This window comes from Leucoraja erinacea, chromosome 2, assembly GCF_028641065.1.
Source record: "Leucoraja erinacea ecotype New England chromosome 2, Leri_hhj_1, whole genome shotgun sequence".
Lineage (NCBI taxonomy): Eukaryota > Metazoa > Chordata > Chondrichthyes > Rajiformes > Rajidae > Leucoraja > Leucoraja erinaceus.
Window position 1 is genome coordinate 139,324,185 of NC_073378.1, and position 19,712 is coordinate 139,343,896.

The 19,712-nt window shown below is 49.5% G+C and overlaps 2 protein-coding genes across 4 annotated transcripts in view; one reads left to right on the forward strand and one right to left on the reverse strand.

Annotated features, from left to right (window-relative positions):
* The window catches only part of LOC129716213 (zinc finger protein 271-like), a 13,773-nt gene extending 6,262 nt beyond the window's left edge, over window positions 1-7,511 (forward strand). For 2 of the 3 annotated variants that reach the window (XM_055666085.1, XM_055666092.1), the window contains one exon: window positions 5,880-7,511. In XM_055666085.1, the coding sequence (XP_055522060.1) occupies window positions 5,998-7,236 (1,239 nt within the window). In that variant the 5' untranslated portion in view covers window positions 5,880-5,997 and the 3' untranslated portion in view covers window positions 7,237-7,511. Of the gene's footprint in view, window positions 1-2,310; window positions 2,336-5,879 lie in introns of those variants that run through there. The other variant, XM_055666099.1, reaches the window with a different exon arrangement.
* Window positions 7,512-10,438: 2,927 nt separating this feature from the next.
* LOC129716232 (fucolectin-like) lies at window positions 10,439-14,707 on the reverse strand. Its single transcript, XM_055666112.1, has 4 exons — window positions 14,597-14,707; window positions 14,165-14,293; window positions 12,516-12,795; window positions 10,439-10,967 (listed from the first exon to the last, which is right to left on the reverse strand). Exons 2-4 carry the CDS (start codon window positions 14,232-14,234, stop codon window positions 10,784-10,786), a joined length of 534 nt encoding a protein of 177 aa, XP_055522087.1. The 5' UTR covers window positions 14,235-14,293; window positions 14,597-14,707; the 3' UTR covers window positions 10,439-10,783.
* Between the last annotated feature and the right edge of the window lie 5,005 nt (window positions 14,708-19,712).

Genomic DNA, 19,712 nt, shown 5'->3' on the forward strand with positions numbered 1-19,712 from the left:
TCCCTCTCTGCCCCCTCTCTCTCTGCCCCCCCTGCCTCCTTCTCTGCCCCCCCGCTCTCTGCCCCCCTCTCTCTCTGCCCCCCTCTCCTCTCTGCCCCCTCTTTCTCTGCCCCCTCTTTCCTCTCTGCCCCCCCCTTTCTCTGCCCCCCTTCTCTCCCCCCCTCTCTCTGCCCCTCTCTCTCTGCCCCTCTCTCTCTCTCTCTGCTCCCCCCTCTCTCTCTGCCCCTCTCCTCTCTCTCTCTCTGCCCCTCTCCCCTCTCTCTCTCTCTGCCTGCCCCCCTCTCCCTCTGCCCCCTCTCTCCCTCTGCCCCTCTCTCTCTCTCCATCCCCCCCCCCCCTCTGCTGCCTCTCTCATAGAAACATAGAAATTAGGTGCAGAATAGGCCATTCGGCCCTTCGAGCCTGCACCGCCATTCAATATGATCATGGCTGATCATCCAACTCAGTATCCCGTACCTGCCTTCTCTCCATACCCCCTGATCCCCTTAGCCACAAGGGCCACATCTAACTCCCTCTTAAATATAGCCAATGAACTGGCCTCCTCTACCCTCTGTGGCAGAGAGTTCCAGAGACTCACCACTCTCTTTGTGAAAAAAGTTCTTCTAACCTCGCTTTTAAAGGATTTCCCCCCTTATCCTTAAGCTGTGACCCCTTGTCCTGGACTTCCCTAACATCGGGAACATCTTCCTGCATCTAGCCTGTCCAACCCCTTAAGAATTTTGTAAGTTTCTATAAGATCCCCTCTCAATCTCCTAAATTCTAGAGAGTATAAACCAAGTCTATCCAGTCTTTCTTCATAAGACAGTCCTGACATTCCAGGATTACACAAAAAAGCTGGAGAAACTCAGCGGGTGCAGCAGCATCTATGGAGCGAAGGAAGTAGGCAACGTTTCGGGCCGAAACCCTTCTTCAGACTCTTTCGATTCTCCAGCATCTGCAGTTCCCTCTTAAACACTGACATTCCAGGAATCAGTCTGATGAACCGTCTCTGCACTCCCTCTATGGCAATAATGTCCTTCCTCAGATTTGGAGACCAAAACTGTACGCAATACTCCAGGTGTGGTCTCACCAAGACCTGTACAACTGCAGTAGAACCTCCCTGCACCTACACTCAAATCCTTTTGCAATGAAAGCTAACATACCATTCGCTTTCTTTACTGCCTGCTGCACCTGCATGCCTACCTTCAATGACTGGTGTATCATGACACCCAGGTCTCGCTGCATCTCCCCCTTTCCCAATCGGCCACCATTTAGATAATAGTCTGCTTCCCGTTTTTGCCACCAAAATGGATAACCTCACATTTATCCACATTATACTGCATCTGCCAAACATTTGCCCACTCACCCAGCCTATCCAAGTCACCTTGCAGTCTCCTAGCATCCTCCTCACAGCTAACACTGCCCCCCAGCTTAGTGTCATCCGCAAACTTGGAGATATTGCCTTCAATTCCCTCATCGAGATCATTAATATCATGTCTCTTCCCTCCCTCTGCCCCTCTCTCTCTCCCTGCCCCTCTCTCTGTCCCCCTCTCTCTCTGTCCCCCTCTCTCTCTGACCCCTCACTCTATGCCCCCTCTCTGCCCCCATCTCTCTACGTTCCCTGTCTCTGACCCTTCTCTCTCTGCCCCATCTCCCTCTCTCTCTGCCCCCCCCTCTCTCTCTCTGCCACACTCCCTCTCTGCCCCTCTCCGCTTCTCTCTATCTCTCAATTTTTAATGCAATTTAAAAACTTTATTGGCATGATAAAATACATCGTTATATTATATCTCTCTTTTTCAATACATTCATGAAACTGACATTTCTTTATGTTTCCTATGGTCTTCAAAAATCTGCCAAATATATAACGAGGCCTTCATGCTGAAAAGTTTGGCCCCTAGTCTATTGTATTGCTGCACCATGGCAACCGTTGCTGGGGCGTGATGGGTGGTTCCGATTGGCGGAGAGGACTGTCTGTCCGAGGGGTGGGGCTACGGCTTTAGGACATGGTCACTGGCGGCGGGCGGGGGGCGGAATGTGGCTGTGATTAGTCAGAGGGAGGGAGGGGCGGAACCTGCTCCCATTGGCTGCTGGTGCTGTCCATCAGTGGAGGAGGGGCGGAACCTGCTCCCATTGGCTGCTGGCGCTGCCCGTCAGTGGAGGAGGGGCGGAACCTGCCCCCATTGGCTGCTGGCGCTGCCCGTCAGTGGAGGAGGGGCGGGGTTCTCTCCCATTGGCTGCTGGTGCTGCCCGTCAGTGGAGGAAGGAGGGGGCGAGGCCTGGTCGCCAGTCACGTGAGGCACGATGGTGCATCGCCGCGAACGGCGGGAGGAGGCCTCACTCAGCGCCGGGTGCTCAGGTGGGAACCAAAGATCCTATAGCAGAGGTGGGAACAGCCACCCACCCCCGCTGCTCGGCACCAAAGATCTTATAGCAAAGCAAGATAGGCTACTCAAACACTGCTTGTGAGCCATTTAAAAATAAATGATTTAAAAAACATTAAAAAAGACAATTACCAGAATCAAATGTTATTCTTGACAAGAAGTTTGAACTGACAGATTTATGAATCTAACCCACACAAACTGTTGCCCCGCAACATTGATTACAGTGCGAGTCGGGTCGGGTCAGGTTGCTAAAATGGGCGTGGAAAAATGCCCATGATCCCCTCCATAGCGTACTACACGTCAGTCCATTGCATTTAGCAGGAGTAGCCTATCTTGCTCTGCTATAGGATCTTTGATTCGGAGCCCGAAGTGTGCAGGCGCGGAGGGGAGGGGAGGGGGGAGGGGAGGGGAGGGGGAGGGGAGGGGAGGGGGAGGGGAGGGGGAGGGGGGGGGAGGGAGGGAGGGGGAGGGGAGGGGGGGGGGGGGGGGGGGGGGGGGGGGTGATAGGAATGAGAGGAAGGGAAGGAGGTGTCGGCACCCTCCGGTCTTATGACTAGCTCCCACCTGGCGGCAGGAGGTGAAGCATCAGTGGTCATCCGAATACAGCGATAAACCGGCGCGCACCATCTTTGTTTCTCTGTTTTTTATGCAATGTAATTCAGATTCAGATTCAATTTAATTGTCATTGTCAGTGTACAGTACAGAGACAACGAAATGCATTGGTGTTGGTGTCGTAGCGTTTCCTGTAAATAAATCTTACTGTAAGCTTTGTTTCGTTTTGAAATATAACATTTTATTTTACGGTTTAGTATTGTTTTTGTTTTGAATCACATATATTGGGGCACCATAATCTTTTCAGTGCTTAGGGCCTCTAAAGGGCTTAATTCAGCTCTGCCCGGTGAGACCACTCCTGGAGTATTGTGTGAAGTTTTGGTCTCCTAATTTGAGGCAGGACATTCTTGCTATTGAGGGAGTACAGAGTAGGTTCTCCAGGTTAATTCACGATATGATGAAAGAATGGGTCGTCTGGACGTGTATTCGTTGGAATTCTTTGGATGAGTGGGGATCTTATCGAAACATATAAAATTCTTAGAGGATTGTACAGAGTAGATGCAGGAAACATTTTCCTGATGTTGGTAGAGTCCAGAACCAGGGGTCACAGTTTAAGGTTGGCCATTTAGGACTGAGATGAGGAGAAACTTTATTACACAAGGAGCTGTGAATCTGTGGCATTCTCTGCCACAGAAGGCAGTGGAGGGGTGCGTGGGGGAATGGGTGTGTGAGGGCTAAGGGCAAAGATCCTATAGCAGAGCAAGATAGGCTACTCCTGCTAAATGCAATGGACTGACGTGTAGTACGCTATGGAGGGGATCATGGGCATTTTTCCACGCCCATTTTAGCAACCTGAGCCTACCTGACCCGACTCGCACTGTAATCAATGTTACGGGGCAACAGTTTGTGTGGGTTAGATTCATAAATCTGTCAGTTCAAACTTCTTGTCAAGAATAAAATTTGATTCTGGTAATTGTTTTTTTTAATGTTTTTTAAATCATTTCTTTTTAAATGGCTCACAAGCAGTGTTTGAGTTGATTTTGTAGTAACCGGAACCGACCCGACTCGCAGGGTGATTGACAGGGGGGGACTTCTTGTGCGTGATTATAGGGTTAGATTCATAATTCTGTTAGTTCATAATTCTGTTGATTCTTGTTAAAGAATAAAATGTTTATAAACACACATACATGAAAATTATATAAATGTATATAACGCACACAATTATATTTCTTCTAATCCAATAATGAACTTTATTTCAGACTAGACAAGGGACATTAAATAAGAAACATTGTAAATAAGAAACATTGTAAACCTCCCTGCAACTTCACACACACTAGGCCTTATCCCCCCCCCCGGCACTCTCTCGCCTGCCCCCTTACCACAATGCCCCCCCCCCCCTCCCCTCCTATGCCCCTCTCCTCGCCGCCCCGGACCCCACACTCTCTCTCCTCGCTGCCCCGGGCCCCGCACTCTCTCTCCTCGCTGCCCCGGACCCCGCACTCTCTCTCCTCGCTGCCCCGGGCCCCGCACTCCTTTTCCCCGCTGCCCCGGGCCCCGCACTCCTTCTCCCCGCTGCCCCGGATCCCGCACTTCTTCTCCCCGCTGCGGATCCAATCTTTGGCCGGAAGCAAGAAGGCGGGAGCAAGAAAGCGGAGCAAGATGGCGGAACAAGATGGTGGAGGCAGGTTGCTAAAATGAGGCATAAAATCACCCATGAATCCGCCCATGAACGTACCTCACTTTTGCGTGAGAGTAACCCATCTTGCTCTGCTATAGGATCTTTGGGTAAGGGGCGCTGCACCCGCAAGTGAATTGCACGCACGGTGCCCTGATATCGCCGCCCCTGCCATTGTGCAGAGTAACGTGGGGGGCGGCATGCATCATGGGAAGTAGGTCACACAATGCTGTAGTCACTCATCGGGTTGGATGTTTTTTCGGTCACGACCCTTCTGCAGACCTGAAATGTTGCCTATCCATGTTGACCAGAGATGTTGTCTGACCTGCTATGTTACTCCAGCACTTTGTGTCTTTTTGTGTATGAACCAGCATCTGCAGTTCCTTGTGTCTACCAAAGATAGACACAAAGTGCTGGGGAAAAAATATGGGCAGCGTTTCAGGTTTTGGGACACTTGGCTATTTGTCGATTTTCCCGATATTGGGGGAGTCCAGAAGAATAAGATGTCGGCCACTTAGGACTGAGATGAGGAAAATCTTTTTCACCCAGAGAGTTGTATATTTGTGGAATTCTCTGCCACAGAATTGTATCTATTGACTATTGACACACTATTGACTATTGACTATTGTATGCAAATTCACTGGATGTTTTCAAGATAGAGTTAGATTTAGCTCTGACGGCTAACGGAATCGAGGGATTTGGGAAGAAAGTAGGAACGGGGTACTGTTTCTGGATGATCTGTCATGATCATATTACATGGCGGTGCTGGCTCGAAGGGCCGAATGGCCTACTCCTGCACCTATTGTCTATGTTTTTTTGAAACGTCACCTCTCCACGTTCCCCACGAATGCTGCCCGACCCGCTGAGTTACTCCAGCACTCTGTGACTTTCTTCCCATTATGCATGCTGCCCCCCACGTGACTCAGCTGCAATCACCGGTGGGGCGGTGCTGGCAGTCCCCCCTCGGATTCGTGGTGACGTCAGGGCGCCGGTCGTGCACGTCGTGTGTGTGGCAGACATCACGATGCATGGTGGGGATACGTCATGGCGCAGGGCGGCTGGGTGGCCGACGTGCGGCCCCCCCTTCTCCCACTTGCTTCCTTATTCCCCCCTCACCTCTCCCTCTTCTCGCCCTCCCCTCACTTCCACCATCCTCATCGCCCTCCCCTCCTTCGCCCCGCACTTCACCCCCTCACCCTCTCCCCTTCCCCCTCCACCCCCCTTCAAGCACTAGTAATGTCCACGCATTTGTAATGCTCTGTTTGTTAATGCTCTGTGTTGCCCTCCTGCAGGGTTTAGGAGCCGTTGCTGTGGATGGAGAGACGGGGACGTGAGCAGCCATTGAGGGCAGCCAGGGTGCTGGTGAGCCCCCCCCCCCTCCCCATCTCCTTGGTGTGCGGCTGAGCTTCGATGGAGGAACACATGGCGGAGCACAACAAGGAGAAGCGTTGTGAGTGCGATGTGTGTGGCAAGGCCTGGCAGTACCCATGCCATCTGGAGATCCACCGGCGGGTTCACACGGGAGAACGCCCATTCGACTGCACGGAATGTGGCAAGAACTTCACCAGCTACTACAACCTGCAGCGGCACAACCGCGGGCACTACGGCGAGAGGCCCTTCAGCTGCTCGGAGTGCGGCAAGGGTTTCACAACGACGCAGGATCTGAAGAAGCACCGGCGGGTGCACACGGGCGAGAAGCCCTATGGTTGCTCCACCTGTGGCAAAAGCTTTACCCAGTTGTCGGGGCTGCTGAATCACCGGCGGGTGCACAGCAGTGAGCGTCCCTTCACTTGCTCCGCCTGTGGCAAAGGCTTCAAGTCATCGCCGGAACTGAAGGCGCACAGGCGCCTGCACACCGGGCAGCGGCCCTACACCTGTAGCAATTGCGGCAAGGGCTTCACCAACTCCAGCAAACTGCTGGTGCATCAGCGTACCCACAGCAGCGAGCGCCCCTACACCTGCGCCCAGTGCGGCAAGGGCTTCACCCGCTCCGACAGCCTGCTGTCCCACCAGCAGGTGCACGCCGGCGATCGTCCCTTCCCCAGGCCTTTCTGCTGTTCTGACTGCGGCAAGAGCTTCAAGAGAGCACAACACCTGAAGAACCACCTGCGGGTACACACGGGCGAGAAGCCCTATGGCTGCTCCACCTGCGGCAAGAGCTTTACCTTTTTGTCGGGGCTGTGGGTGCACCGGCGGGTGCACAGCAGTGAGCGGCCCTTCACCTGCCCCGACTGCGGCAAAGGCTTCAAGTCGCCCAACCACCTGAAGGTGCACAGGCGCGTGCACACCCGGGATCAGCCCTGCACCTGCAGCGACTGCGGCAAGGGCTTCACCCGCTCCAGCAACCTGCTGGTGCACCAGCGCACCCACACCAGTCAGCGCCCCTACACCTGCATCCAATGCGGTAATGGCTTCACCAGCTCCACCAGGCTGCTGTCCCACCAGCGGGTGCACACCGGCAACCGTCCCGTCCCCAGACTGGTGTGTGGAGAGCGCTTTGCCATGACCTCCCACGCCCTGTCTCGCCAGAGCGAGGACACCAGTGGCCAGCCCTATGACTGCCCGTACTGCGGTGAGGCATTTGACAGTTCGCGAGGATTGCGGCAGCACCAGCGGGCCCACGCCAGTGAGCGGCTGTTCCCACCGTGACAAGAGAGCACGAGGGCTGCGGGAGCACCAGCGGATACACACCAGAGAGAGACCCTTTGGGTGTGCTGAGTGTGGCAAGGGTTTCACCCACGCGGTGAGCGTCCCTTCCCCTGCCCGTCCTGTGGTAAGTGCTTCACCTGCCTTGACCACCTGCTGGAGCACCGGCGAGTGCACACCGGCCAGCGTCCCTTCACCTGCTCACTATGTGGCAAGGCCTATGCCCGCTCCTCCAGCCTACTGGCACACCGCCACGTGGATAGGTGCTGTCTGGGTAGACAAATATGCTGGAAGGAATGGGTAATGTTATGTGGGAATTGTTTTTTTTTTTTTTTTTTTTTTTTTTTTTTTTTTTTTTTTTTTGAAAAAAAAAAATTTAGGTCGGTCTATTGGTATTGATTGAAATAAGTGCAACATTTGTGGGAGAAAAATCATTTTTATGGCTTATTCTGCCTATTAAAGACATCGGAAGAGTTTTCCAAAATTGGGTCAAAGCATGTAACTTGGTAAGTAAAGGCAAATAATTTGCATTAAATAAAGAGTTGTATTTTCTAGTTATTTGAATACCCAGATATTTAAATTTTTCTGTGGCAATTCTAAATGGGAATTTATATGGGACTATAAATCCCATAGAATCCAAAGACTACATTTATATAAACCCAAACAATTCGATGGACTTACACTTCCCAATTTGGACTTACTACTGGACATATAATATCAAAATGTAGTCACTGGTTGGACAACTCAACACAACAGGCAGAATGGATAGTAATGGAGAGAGAGGGTTGTTCTCCTTTTAACATAGGAGCGATCCTTCTCTCCCCAATAAAACTGAATAATACAATATACAAGGGAAATCCGAATATCCATAGAAACATAGAAAATAGGTGCAGCAGTAAGTGTTACGACTCCCGGATGCAGGTACTTCAGAGCCTCGTAACATAATTCAAAAACCAGGTTCAAGTTCAAAAATCTTTTAATTATTCAATGGAACACAAAATCCAAACCTGATTTAAACAACCCAGTCAGGGATATGGATGGACTAACAAACAATTAAACAGTGCTCCAGCCAGCCACGTAATGGGCCGTCGAACCAGAGACTCTAAAACCTGCCTAAAGAGATATAACCTTGAAACAAAATACACGAAAACACTAAGGTCAGCCCTTATCCGTCCCGATTCAATATTTGTTAACAAGTAATGGTGAAAGTACACAAAGTTCTATGCCATGTGGCCAGTCCTTCTGCAGCTCACACCAGCAGACTGCTCACGTCAGGGTTGACGAAGAAGAGAGAGAATCCTGGGAGATTCTGGTATTTAAGCTTCAGATGAGTCACCTGTCACCTGACGCAGCTTGGCCAATCGGGTACAGGAGCTTTTTAACCCCTTGATTCCAGACTCACAGCTACGAGGCCTGTGCTCGGGAGAGAAACAGAAAGGTAAGTACATAGCATTCACCGGGCGGGTGGGTGGGTGGGGGGCGCTTAACAGTAGGCCATTCGGCCCTTCGAGCCTGCACCGCCATTCGATATGATCATGGCTGATCATCCAACTCAGTATCCCATTCCTGCCTTCTCTCCATACCCCCTGATCCCTTTAGCCACAAAGGTCACATCTAACTCCCTCTTAAATATAGCTAATGAACTGGCCTCAACTACCTTCTGTGGCAGAGAATTCCACAGATTCACCACTCTCTGTGTAAAAAATGATTTTCTCATCTCGGTCCTGAAAGACTTCCCTCTTATCCTTAAACTGTGACCCCCTAGTTCTGGACTTCCCCAACATTGGGAATAATCTTCCTGCATCTAGCCTGTCCAACCCCTTAAGAATGTTGTACGTTTCTATAAGATCCCCCCTCAATCTTCTGAATTCTAGCGTGTACAAGCTGTGGGTGCAAATCATACAGCTCCCAGAAAGCGGCCACACAACTGCTTATGGTGTTATAAAAGGAGTTTGCGTACGTCATGGAGTTGAGCATAAAGGTCCTGCTGCAGCTTTATAGAAACATAGAAACATAGAAAATAGGTGTAGGAGTAGGCCATTCGGCCCTTCGAGCCTGCATTTTCAATATGATCATGGCTGATCATCCACTCGTATCCTGTACCTGCCTTCTCCCCATACCCACTGATCCTTTTAGCCACAAGGGCCACATCTAACTCCTTCTTTAAGCGGGCAAACTCAAGTATGTGAACATAAGGGAATGCGTCAATTTAAGCAATGACTCAAAGAGGTAATAATAATAATAGTAAGGATCGGACCTAGCAGGGAAAGCCCGATTATCTAAATCACCTTGGAATAAAAAGCTTCATTCTTGAATGACCTCAGTGCCTTTCTTACCAAAGTGTCCGCTTTGGGTCGGGGATTGGCGGCGAGGCCGAGATTGGTGCCGTCGGAAAACCACGTGATTAGTCGGACAGCCCAGACTCGAGGAGAAACAAGGAACTGCAGATGCTGGTTTACACCACATATAGATACAAAGTGTTGGAGTAACCCAGCGGGTCAGGCAGCATCTCTGCAGAAAACAGACGGGTGACGTTTCCGTTTCTTTTTTCGCCTCCAACTCTTCACACATTCCCATCCCGCTCTTCCAATGTCATCTTCCACCCCCTTACCTTCAGTCTGAAGAAGAGTTCCGACCCGAAACGTCACCAATCCTTTTTCTCCAGAGATGGCACCTGACACACTGAGTTACTCCAGCACTTTCTGTCCATCCCAGGTTTGTGCACGGAATGGAACAGGTTGTGTTGGAGGATTATGGATTTCTCTTCCCTCCCTCCCCTCCCCACCGCGAAAGGCGCCGACAGACATAGGGTATTTTACATGGCTATCTGACAAACCATGGCATGGGTTTGCCACGCCTCCGTTACCAGGCTGTGAAAACGGAGAGCATGAGAAAGAGTTTCTTCCCACAGGCCATTAGGACTGTAAACTCCTATCTCACCAGGGACTAACTTACTCTGCCAATTTACAGTTTTGTGGTGTCTTTTTAAAATTGCTGTTTTTTTTCATTTATTTCCTCCCACAAATATTTAATATGTGGATATGTGATTCTGTTCCATTCTGTTTTGTAGTTGTTTGTGCACAATTCGGAAGCATTGCCACTTTTAATTTCACTGCACATTTCACTGCACTGTGTGTCACGTATGTGACGAATGAACTTGACTTGACTTGACTTGAGCGACGAATCAGTAGGCGACAGTCACGTGGATGCTTCACAATTTTATTCAGGACAAGAGCCAGGAAGATAAGTTACAGCTTTACAAAACTTTGTTTTGGCCTCAGTTGTAATATTGCGTGCAGTTCCGTTCGACCCTTTACAGAAAGGATGTGGAGGGTTTGGAACGGGTGCAGAGGAGGTCTAACATTATCATTTATATATTTGAAGGTATTACCTACAGGAAAAGGGTGGACAGCTTCAGGGACCGACCTGGAACGCATTGCCAAGGGTGGTGGTGGAGCAGATACGATAGGTATTGGATAAGCGCAGAGACAGGCAGGGGATGGGGAGATATGGATGTCGTGCGGGCAGAGACGATTAGATTAACATGGTATCATTCAGGATGCTGGACTGCGCGCCATTCGCCCCTCGCCCCACAATCACGCGCGTACACTTCCACTTCGCATAGGGTCAGATAGTCGTGGCCGGTCATCACCACGTCAACAAAGCGCCCAAGCATCCCGTGACAGTCGAGGACGGCGGTCTCCCCGGGCCCCAGATCGGAGATCGTCCCGCACCTGCAGGGAAGGAAGATCCATGGTGGTCAGCAAGTGGTGGCGGTCACAGCCCCCCCCCCCACCCCCCCCCCCCCCCCCCCCCCCCCCCCCCCCCAACCTCCACCCCCGCCCGCCGTGGGACACAGGCACAGGCAGCTGCGAGAGGCGTCTGCCGAACAACAGCCGTTCCCCATCAGCTGCCCCGCCCCACAAAGCTATTCACCCCCACCCACACCGACAGTCTCTGCCACAGAGCTGCCCCACCCACACCGACAGTCTCTGCCACAGAGCTGCCCCACCCACACCGACAGTCTCTGCCACAGAGCTGTCCCATCCCCACTGACATTCCCTCCCACAGAGGTGTCCACACACTCCAAGTGTCCCCTGATCTAAGCACTCCCCACCCCGGCCCAGGTAACCCCCTCCCTGCCTGATGAAGGCCGATAAACCATTGCTCGTTCCCTCTGATCTCCCTTTCAATGCTCTAACCCGGAGAGTACATCAGGTTACCGTAATTGTGTCACCTCTTTGTAAAACAACCCCTCCATCCCTGTAACCGCCTCGTGGGTCTTCGCTGAACTCTTTGGCTTGTAGGTCAGCAGAATTCGCGACTTGCCTGCATTTGGCCCAAACCACTCTCAACCTTTCCAATCCACATACCTGTCCAAATGTATTTTTTTTAAATGTGGTCCTTAGGTTCCGATTAACCCTTCCCCCTCTCACTTAACACCTTATGTCCCCCGGTTCCAAATTCCCCTAACCTTGGGAAAAGACTTAATGCATTCGCCATATCCATTCCCCTCTTGATTTCTACATCTTTAAGTTCACCCGTCTGCCTCCTGCGTTGTAAGAAACAGTCCCAACGTCCCAAACCTGTCCCTTTTGCTCAGGCTCTCGACACATAGCGTTACCCCCGTAAATCTTCTCTGCGCTCTTTCCAGGTGTAGATGGTTTATGCATGCAACCTATAATGTAGCTACATCAATACCACTAACCACGCCTTAGTCATCTCAGTATAACTGTGATATCTCCCCCTTGCTCCTCCCTTGGTTCCAGTACGCCTGAAGACTAGATGCAGTCAGTACTGGGACGTGCTTCACATGTGCCTTTATTAAACACTCAGTAAAGTTACAGTGTGTCAGACTTAACTTCTTTACACCAGGGAATGGCATTTTTGATACAGCAGGCTGACCGAACCTAAACTTGGTGCTCTGTATGCGGTCTCACCAACGTCTTGTACTACTGAAATGTAAAATCCCAATTCATATCCTTAACTATTTATTGTCCTTAAGTTTGAACTGATTGTATCTATGTATGGGACATCTATCTGTTTGGTTAGCAACGGTTTAAATTAAAGGATAGAAATATTAAAGGGGATCAGAGGGAGATCATTTCACCCAGACCTTAGTAGGGATGTGGCACTCAGTAACTGGGTTGGTTCTGACCCCCCCCCCCCCCCCCCCCCCCCCCCCACTCCCCACCACGCCCACCTCGGGGATTACCTGTCACTGAGATTGCTCGTGCTCGACTTGCCCTGTGACGCTAGCACTTTTCCGCGGGCATACTTACACTGGGTTTTGTCCGCCGTGGTGTTTCAATGCATTGCCAACATGGACCGTCACGTTCTTGAACCGCTCGGAGCAGCAGTCGGCCCTGTTGGTGATCTTCACCGAGAGCACACTTTCCCGCGCGAACAGGTCAACACTCCACCACGGCTGCGGCTCCGATTGGGTGTGGGTGCACGATTTGTGGTTGTAGGTGCCGTCCCGAGATCCATCGATCGCTTTGTCTGCAGTTCCGTCGTGGGCGGTGGTGGACTGGGTGGCTCTCCCCCGCATCGCTACGTTCCCTGAGCAAACAAATATTTGCCTGCATTTGGCCCAGATCCTATTAAAACCTTCCTATGCATATATCTGTTCAAATGTATTTTAAAAGTTGTCATTGGATCCATTTCTAAAGCATCATTGGGCACCTCTTTCGACAAACGGACCATCATCTGAGTGAAACAGTTGCGCCTGAGTTCCCTCTTAAATCTTTTCCCTCTCACTTTAAGCCTGTTTTCTATATTTCCTCTCCACTGGGAAAAAAAGACTGTGTGCACTTTATCCATGGCTTCATGATCCTGCAAATCTCAATAAAGCCATCCAACAGCCCCCGACGTTCCAAAGAAAAAAGTTCCAACCAATCCAACCTCTCTCTGTAACTCAAGCCTGCAAGCCCAGATGAAATCCTGGTGAATCTCTTATGCGCCCTTCCCAACTTATTTTAGTTTAGATTAGAGATACAGCGCAGAAACAGGCCCTTCGGCCGACCGATTCCGCATCGCCCAACGATCCCCGCACATTAATACATACTAGGGAAAATTTACACTTATACCAAGCCAATGAACCTACAAACCAGCACGTATTTGGAATGTGGGAGGAAACAGAAGTACTCGGAGAGCGGGCAAGCAGCTCACGGGGAGATCGTACAAACTCCGTACAGACAGCACCCGTAGTTGAAATCGAAACCGGGTCTCCGGAGCTGCAAGCGCTGAAAGGCAGCTCCAGCGTGCCGCCCTTAAAGACGTGGCACCTGTAGCTGGGCGACCAGTGTAGCCTCACTGGCATAGGGGTGATCTAATCACCCAGCCTAGCGAAGAATCTTTGTGTGTTGGTCCCAGAAGCAGATTTGCAATCATTCCTTATAATTATTCCACTGTCTTAAACCTCTACTCTAACAGCAGCAATTGTCACTCTTATGCCCCTGTCCCACTTAGGAAACCTGAACGGAAACCTCTGGAGACTTTACGCCTCACCCAACGTTTCCGTGCGGTTCTCGGAGGTTGCAGGTGGTTGCCGGAGGTTGCAGGTAGTGGAAGCAGGTAGGGAGATTGACAAAGACATGCGGGAACCGCACGGAAACCTTGGTGGGGCACAAAGTCTCCAGAGGTTTCCGTTTAGGTTTCCTAAGTGGAACAGGGGCATAACTATGTTCTCCTTAATCTCCTCACAGATCTGTCGATTCTCCGTCTCCTGGCACCCAGAGAGCGGTCCCCACCGCCCTTGTAGGTGACCCTTGGACTATATTCAATCGGTCATTATGGACCTAATCTCCCAATAAACATTATTCCCACAGTTCGGACCCGGAGCTGGGATCTCCCCGTACACCGAAATGAGCGGACAGAATGGGCCTTAAGGAGAGTCGGCATCGGGAGCGTCACAGACAGCGTCTCTCACCACAAGCCAACGCGTTGATGGCACCCGCGGTGCAGCAAACAGTGATGACCATCCACACTGCGTCCCGCATCCTGGTTACTTGGCAACAGCGGGATCACTAGCACAACCAAAACCAGCCGAACCAAAAACCTGAAACCAAACACAATATGCTGCAAACTCTCGGAAATGAGAGGGTGAGTTAATGTTCCCGCCGGAGACTCTTTGACCGACCCCGGAGCGCTGAGCGCTCGCACCTTGGCTCACTCTGTAAGTCCTCGCTGAAATCTCTCTGAAATATCCTATCCCCCCCCGCCCCCTCCCACCCTCACCCCCACCCTCAACTCTCTCCCGCGACACCCGCCGTATTCCCCCCTTATCTATTCCGCGGGTCAGACCCACAGACTTATATGCGGACCCGGGGCGGCCAGCGACGAAGCCCGGGCTGCAGCATACCTCGCTCGGGATCCTCGGCAGAATGCGGCGCCTCCGTTTCTGCCGCCTTTTGTGTAGACGCTCAGACACGCCCCGGCGCACCGGTGGCCCTCTCCACCTCCAATTTGCCCCGCCCCACACCACCCGCCGCTCCAAAACAGTTTTTTTGTGTATATCTTTCATTAATTGTTCTTTATCTCTACACCATCGTCTATATCTCACGTTTCCCTTATCCCTAACTCTGAAGGAGTTTGTGGACCCGAAACGTCACCCGTTCCAGCGATACTGCCTGTCCCGCTGAGTTACTACAGCTTTCTGTGCATATTTTCGGTATAAACCAGCATCTGCATTTACTTTCTACACAGAATCATTTGTCTGTTTAGCTCCTATCCATGAACTCGCCCAAATATCGTTTAAACATTCTGATGTTGCCTGTCTCTGGTAGCTTGCTCCAAATACCACCACCTTCTTTGTATCTGAATCAGGACGATGGCGTACAAAAGGATTGACATAACAATGATAGGTCCCGCCACCTCAGGGATCAACCTCGTGAACCTACGCTGCACTGCTTCAATCACAAGGATATCCTTCCTCAAATTAAGATACCAAAACTGTACACAATACTCCAGATGTGGTCTCACCAGAGCCCTGTATAACTGCAGAAGAACCTCTTTACTCCTTTACTGAATTCTTCTTGATATAGAAGATGTAGATTTTTGATTGATTCTTCCTGCTGTACCTGCCACGCCATGTGTACAAGGACACCCAGGTCTCGCTGTACCTCCCCCTTATCTAACCTAACCCCTTGAGATAATAATCTCCCTGTTTTTGCTTCCAAAGTGATAACGCCAATTTTCTGTATTCTGACTTCAGAATTAAGGTACAGGGGTAATATGAGGGGGAACCCTTTACGCGTGGTGGCCCCCCCCCCCCCAGTTATGGTGGAGGCAGGTTCCTAACCCATTTAGATAATAATGGATAGGCTATGGATGAGAAGGCCCCTGGAGGGTTTATGGTACGAGTGCAGGCAGGTGGGACTAAGGGGAAAAAAATTTGTTCGGCGGACTTGTAGGGCCGAGATGGCCTGTTTCCGTGCTGTAATTGTTATATGGTTATATGGTTATATGGCATCTATTATACTGCATCTGCCACGCATCTGCCCACTCACTCAACCTGCCCAGGTCATCCTGCAAACTCCTAACATCCTCTTCACAGTTCACACTGCCACCCAGCTTTGTGTTCACACTGCCATCCGCAAACTTTCTAGTGTTGCTCCTAATTCCCTCTTCCAAATCATTAATAGATATGGTAAATAGTTGCGGCCCCAAGTCAGGCTAACTGGTCTGTAATTCCCCGTTCTCTCTCTCGCTCCTTTCCTGAAAAGTGGGATAACATGTGATGTTTTCCTCCAATCCACAGGAACTGAATCTGAATCTATTGAACATTAGAAAATGGTCACCAATTCATCCACTATTTCTAGATCCACCTCCACGAGGACCCTGGGATTCAGACCATCAGGTCCAGGGGATTTATCATCCTTCAGTCCCATTAGCCTACCCAATACTATTTCTCGCCTAATGAAAAATTATTTAAGTTCCTTTACCCCTTAGATCCTCTGTCCTCCAGCACATCTGGGAGATTGTTTGTGGCTTCCTTAGTGAAGACAGATCCGAAGTACCTATTCAACTCTTCTGCCATTTCCCTGTTGCCCATAATAATTTCACCCGTGTCTGCCTTCAAGGGACCCACATTTGACTTTGCTGCTATTTTTCCCTTAACACATCTAAAGAAGCTTTTACTGTCCTTCTTTATGTTCCTGGCCAGCTTTCCTTCGTACTTCATCTTTTCAGCCCGTATTGCCCGTAGTCAGTGTAAACACCAAGGTCATTGGATTAAGTTACAAAAAATGTCCGTGTACTAACACATAAAATACTCCAAAACAGAGCTAATGCATAAAAAGTGCGGGCAGCGTTTTATTGAGTGAAGCTGAATCAATAATGATCTTATCTCGATTTACTTTTGAACGACAGTTCATTTTAAGTTTGCTTCCTCATTTTTTTCAGTGGGTTTTCCGATAATAAAAAACGGGTTTAACCGGAGATACATTTTAATATGTTGTCAACCTCCCGTGTTTATCTGAGTAATATGTTTTCGGCAATTTTCCTTCAACCACTTCGGCTGCGGAGCAAAGATTACTGTCCACTTTCTTGGAATTTCCGAAATAGTGTGTTCTTCTCCCGCCGTCGCGTTATGTTTTATGTGTAGGAAGGAACTGCATATACTGGTTTAAACCGAAGTTAGATAAAATAAACTGGAGTAACTCGGTGGATCAGACAGCATCTCTGGAGAAAAGGAAAATGTGACGCTTCGGGTCGAGGCTCTTCTTCAGACCCTTGTTTAATGCCTGATGAATAAATGTTCTGAAATGGATAAGCGGATACTTTGGATATTCCAAATTCGCAATAAATACGGATTGCACATCATTTGGAAAACAACTAGTGATCATTTGCAGTCTAAAATCAAAATTAACACAGCAGCCAAATGCAGGGTGGCGATCCGAAACATGTTCTCCGCAGATGTTAGTTCAGCACTTTTGTGTTTCAAGACAACAGCACCAAGGTAGTGGGAGATGGTGGGGGGGGGGGGGGGGGGGGGGGGGGGGGGGGGGGGGGGGGGGATATTAATGGAACACAAGCCTTGCTGTACTGTAGACTCTGTAAGAAACCTGTTGGGTATGAGAGGTTTAGAGGGATAGAGGCCAAATGTGAGACGAGGACATCCCTCAGTCTCCTGCACTGCAAAGAACAAAAACCTCAAACCTATCCACCTTCTTCTTGCAACTTCAGGAAGGACCTCCAGGAAGGACCTAGCTTGGCATGAACAAGTTGCACCGAGGGGACTTGTTCCGTGCTGTAACAATCTATGACTCCCCATAACCAAACCATGTAAATCTCTCAGAGCGAGAACCATTCTTGAAGCGCACGGAGATTGTGACAGAATCCCTGGTCTACAGGCAGGACACAAAGTTGGCGATGTATCGAACTTACAGGGACATTGACCACCCCCTCGCCTCTCTGAGTATTTCCCCCCTACATTATTCCTCTATTTGCAAGGCCTCCCTTGAACTGAAACGCTCCAATTGATCGTTCTCTACCGCAGGGATTTGCTCCCACATTATGTAATTGTTTAGAATTTACAGCATGGGAACAGGACCTTTGGCCCACCGAGTCCACGTCAACCATCGATTACCCGTATCGATCACTTGGAGGTTTGCTCCTCCGCTCTGCTGTTCACAATAGTTATGAATTAACACCTCCCCCCCACCCCGGCCTCGCGCACATGGAATTAGTTCTTCTATATACACGGTTTAAAGACCCATATCAGGTTTACCGCTTAATTTGCAATTCATCTCACCCCCAATCCAAAAGAAAATCACTCCACAGTTCATTTTTTAAAGAAAACGTGACTTACGCGGACTGCAAAGACTTAATAATGTTTGCAACACACACTTCAGTAGTATATAAGTCTGTATATTTAAATCAAACTTCAACATAAAATGGATTTGACACAAAGGTTCACTGTCACCATTTTAATATGGTAGTAAAAACAGACGAGAAACATGTAGAGTGTATATAGTAACGTCGACATATGATAGTGAACGACAATCTTCTGTTTGAGTGATGTAAACCAACCTGTGCCCTGACAGGGATTACACCAGGCATTTATCTATTCCATCCTACCATTGAATTATTATTTGAGGCCATTCACACCATGCCACACATTACCATTGTAAGTCGACCTCATTTCAGTGTTTAGTTACAACAGGCAGATTACCTAAACAATCTTAAATATTGTCAGATAATTTATTAACCCGGGGGCTGTAAGTGGAAACAAATGGAAAGTATATTTAGAACATAAACCCAGAAAAATAATTGCTTTACCCAAAGAGTGACAAATGTTTGGAATAATCCTGTAACAGAGAAGAGTCCAAATGAAATCATGATCGTTGTAAACTCACGAGTCACTAAGATAAACGCACGGGCCACTACAACGTGTTTACATGTTTCAATTGTTAACTTCAAAAGTACCTTTTACTCGTGAAAAACTTTAAACATGTTTGAATTTTTTCAAGAGTTATCAAGTTTCACGGATATGTGCCGTGAGCGCCACGAGTCGCTAAGTTGTGTCCACGAGTTCCGATCTTTCCGCTACGTTAATTGTACGTGATTACCACGATTTAACTTTGTTTTAAACTCGGTGTACCTCGTGGGTGAGCTCGCACAGTGTGACAGGTCAAGCTTCCCCCTCACCTAAAACCTTTACCCTCTGGTTCTTGATTCCCCTTCCCTGGGAAAAGACCTATCTATTCCACTCATGATTTTATTCTCCTCTATAAGATCACCCCTCATCCTCCTGCACTACAAATAATAAAATCCTAGCCTGACCCACGTCTCCGTATAGTTCAGGCCCTCGAGTCCTGGCAACATCCCTGTAAATCATCCATGGTGTGTTGTGTTCCATGATGTTTGTGTGAATTGAATTGTTTGTGTGTCTTGTAGGAATCGTTTTGTTTGTATGGCTGTAGAAACGGAGATTCGTTTGAGCCTCACTGTGGATCAAATGACGGAATAAATATTGATTGATTGATATGGATTGATATGCACTTTTTCCAGCTGATAGCCAGGAACATCAGTGGGGAGAAACATCTCTGGAGAAATAGGATGGGTGATGTTTCGGTTCGGGACCAGTCTGAAGATAGGTCCCAAGCTGAAACATCACCTATCCATTTTCTCCAAATATCTACGAACAAATTGTCCTACTTTAGAAGAGGTGACTTGGTCAAGGCCCCGTTTCCCTGCTATGTCACTCTAACTGGGTTAGGCAGGAAACGGGTTGACTTTAGGTGGAGAGAGCAGAGAGATAGAGTGAGAGTGGGTGGAGAGAGATGAGAGCAAGAGTGGGGAGAGAAGAGAGGTAGAGAGGGGAGAAAGGGGGGGGGGGGTAGAAGAAGAGAGGGAGAGAGGGGAGAGAGGTTGGAGAGAAGAGAGAGGGGAGAAAGGGGAGAGGGGGAGAGAAGGAGGGGTGGTGAGAGTGGGTGGAGAGTGCATGGCCAGAGGCAGCTGAATGATGGATTACC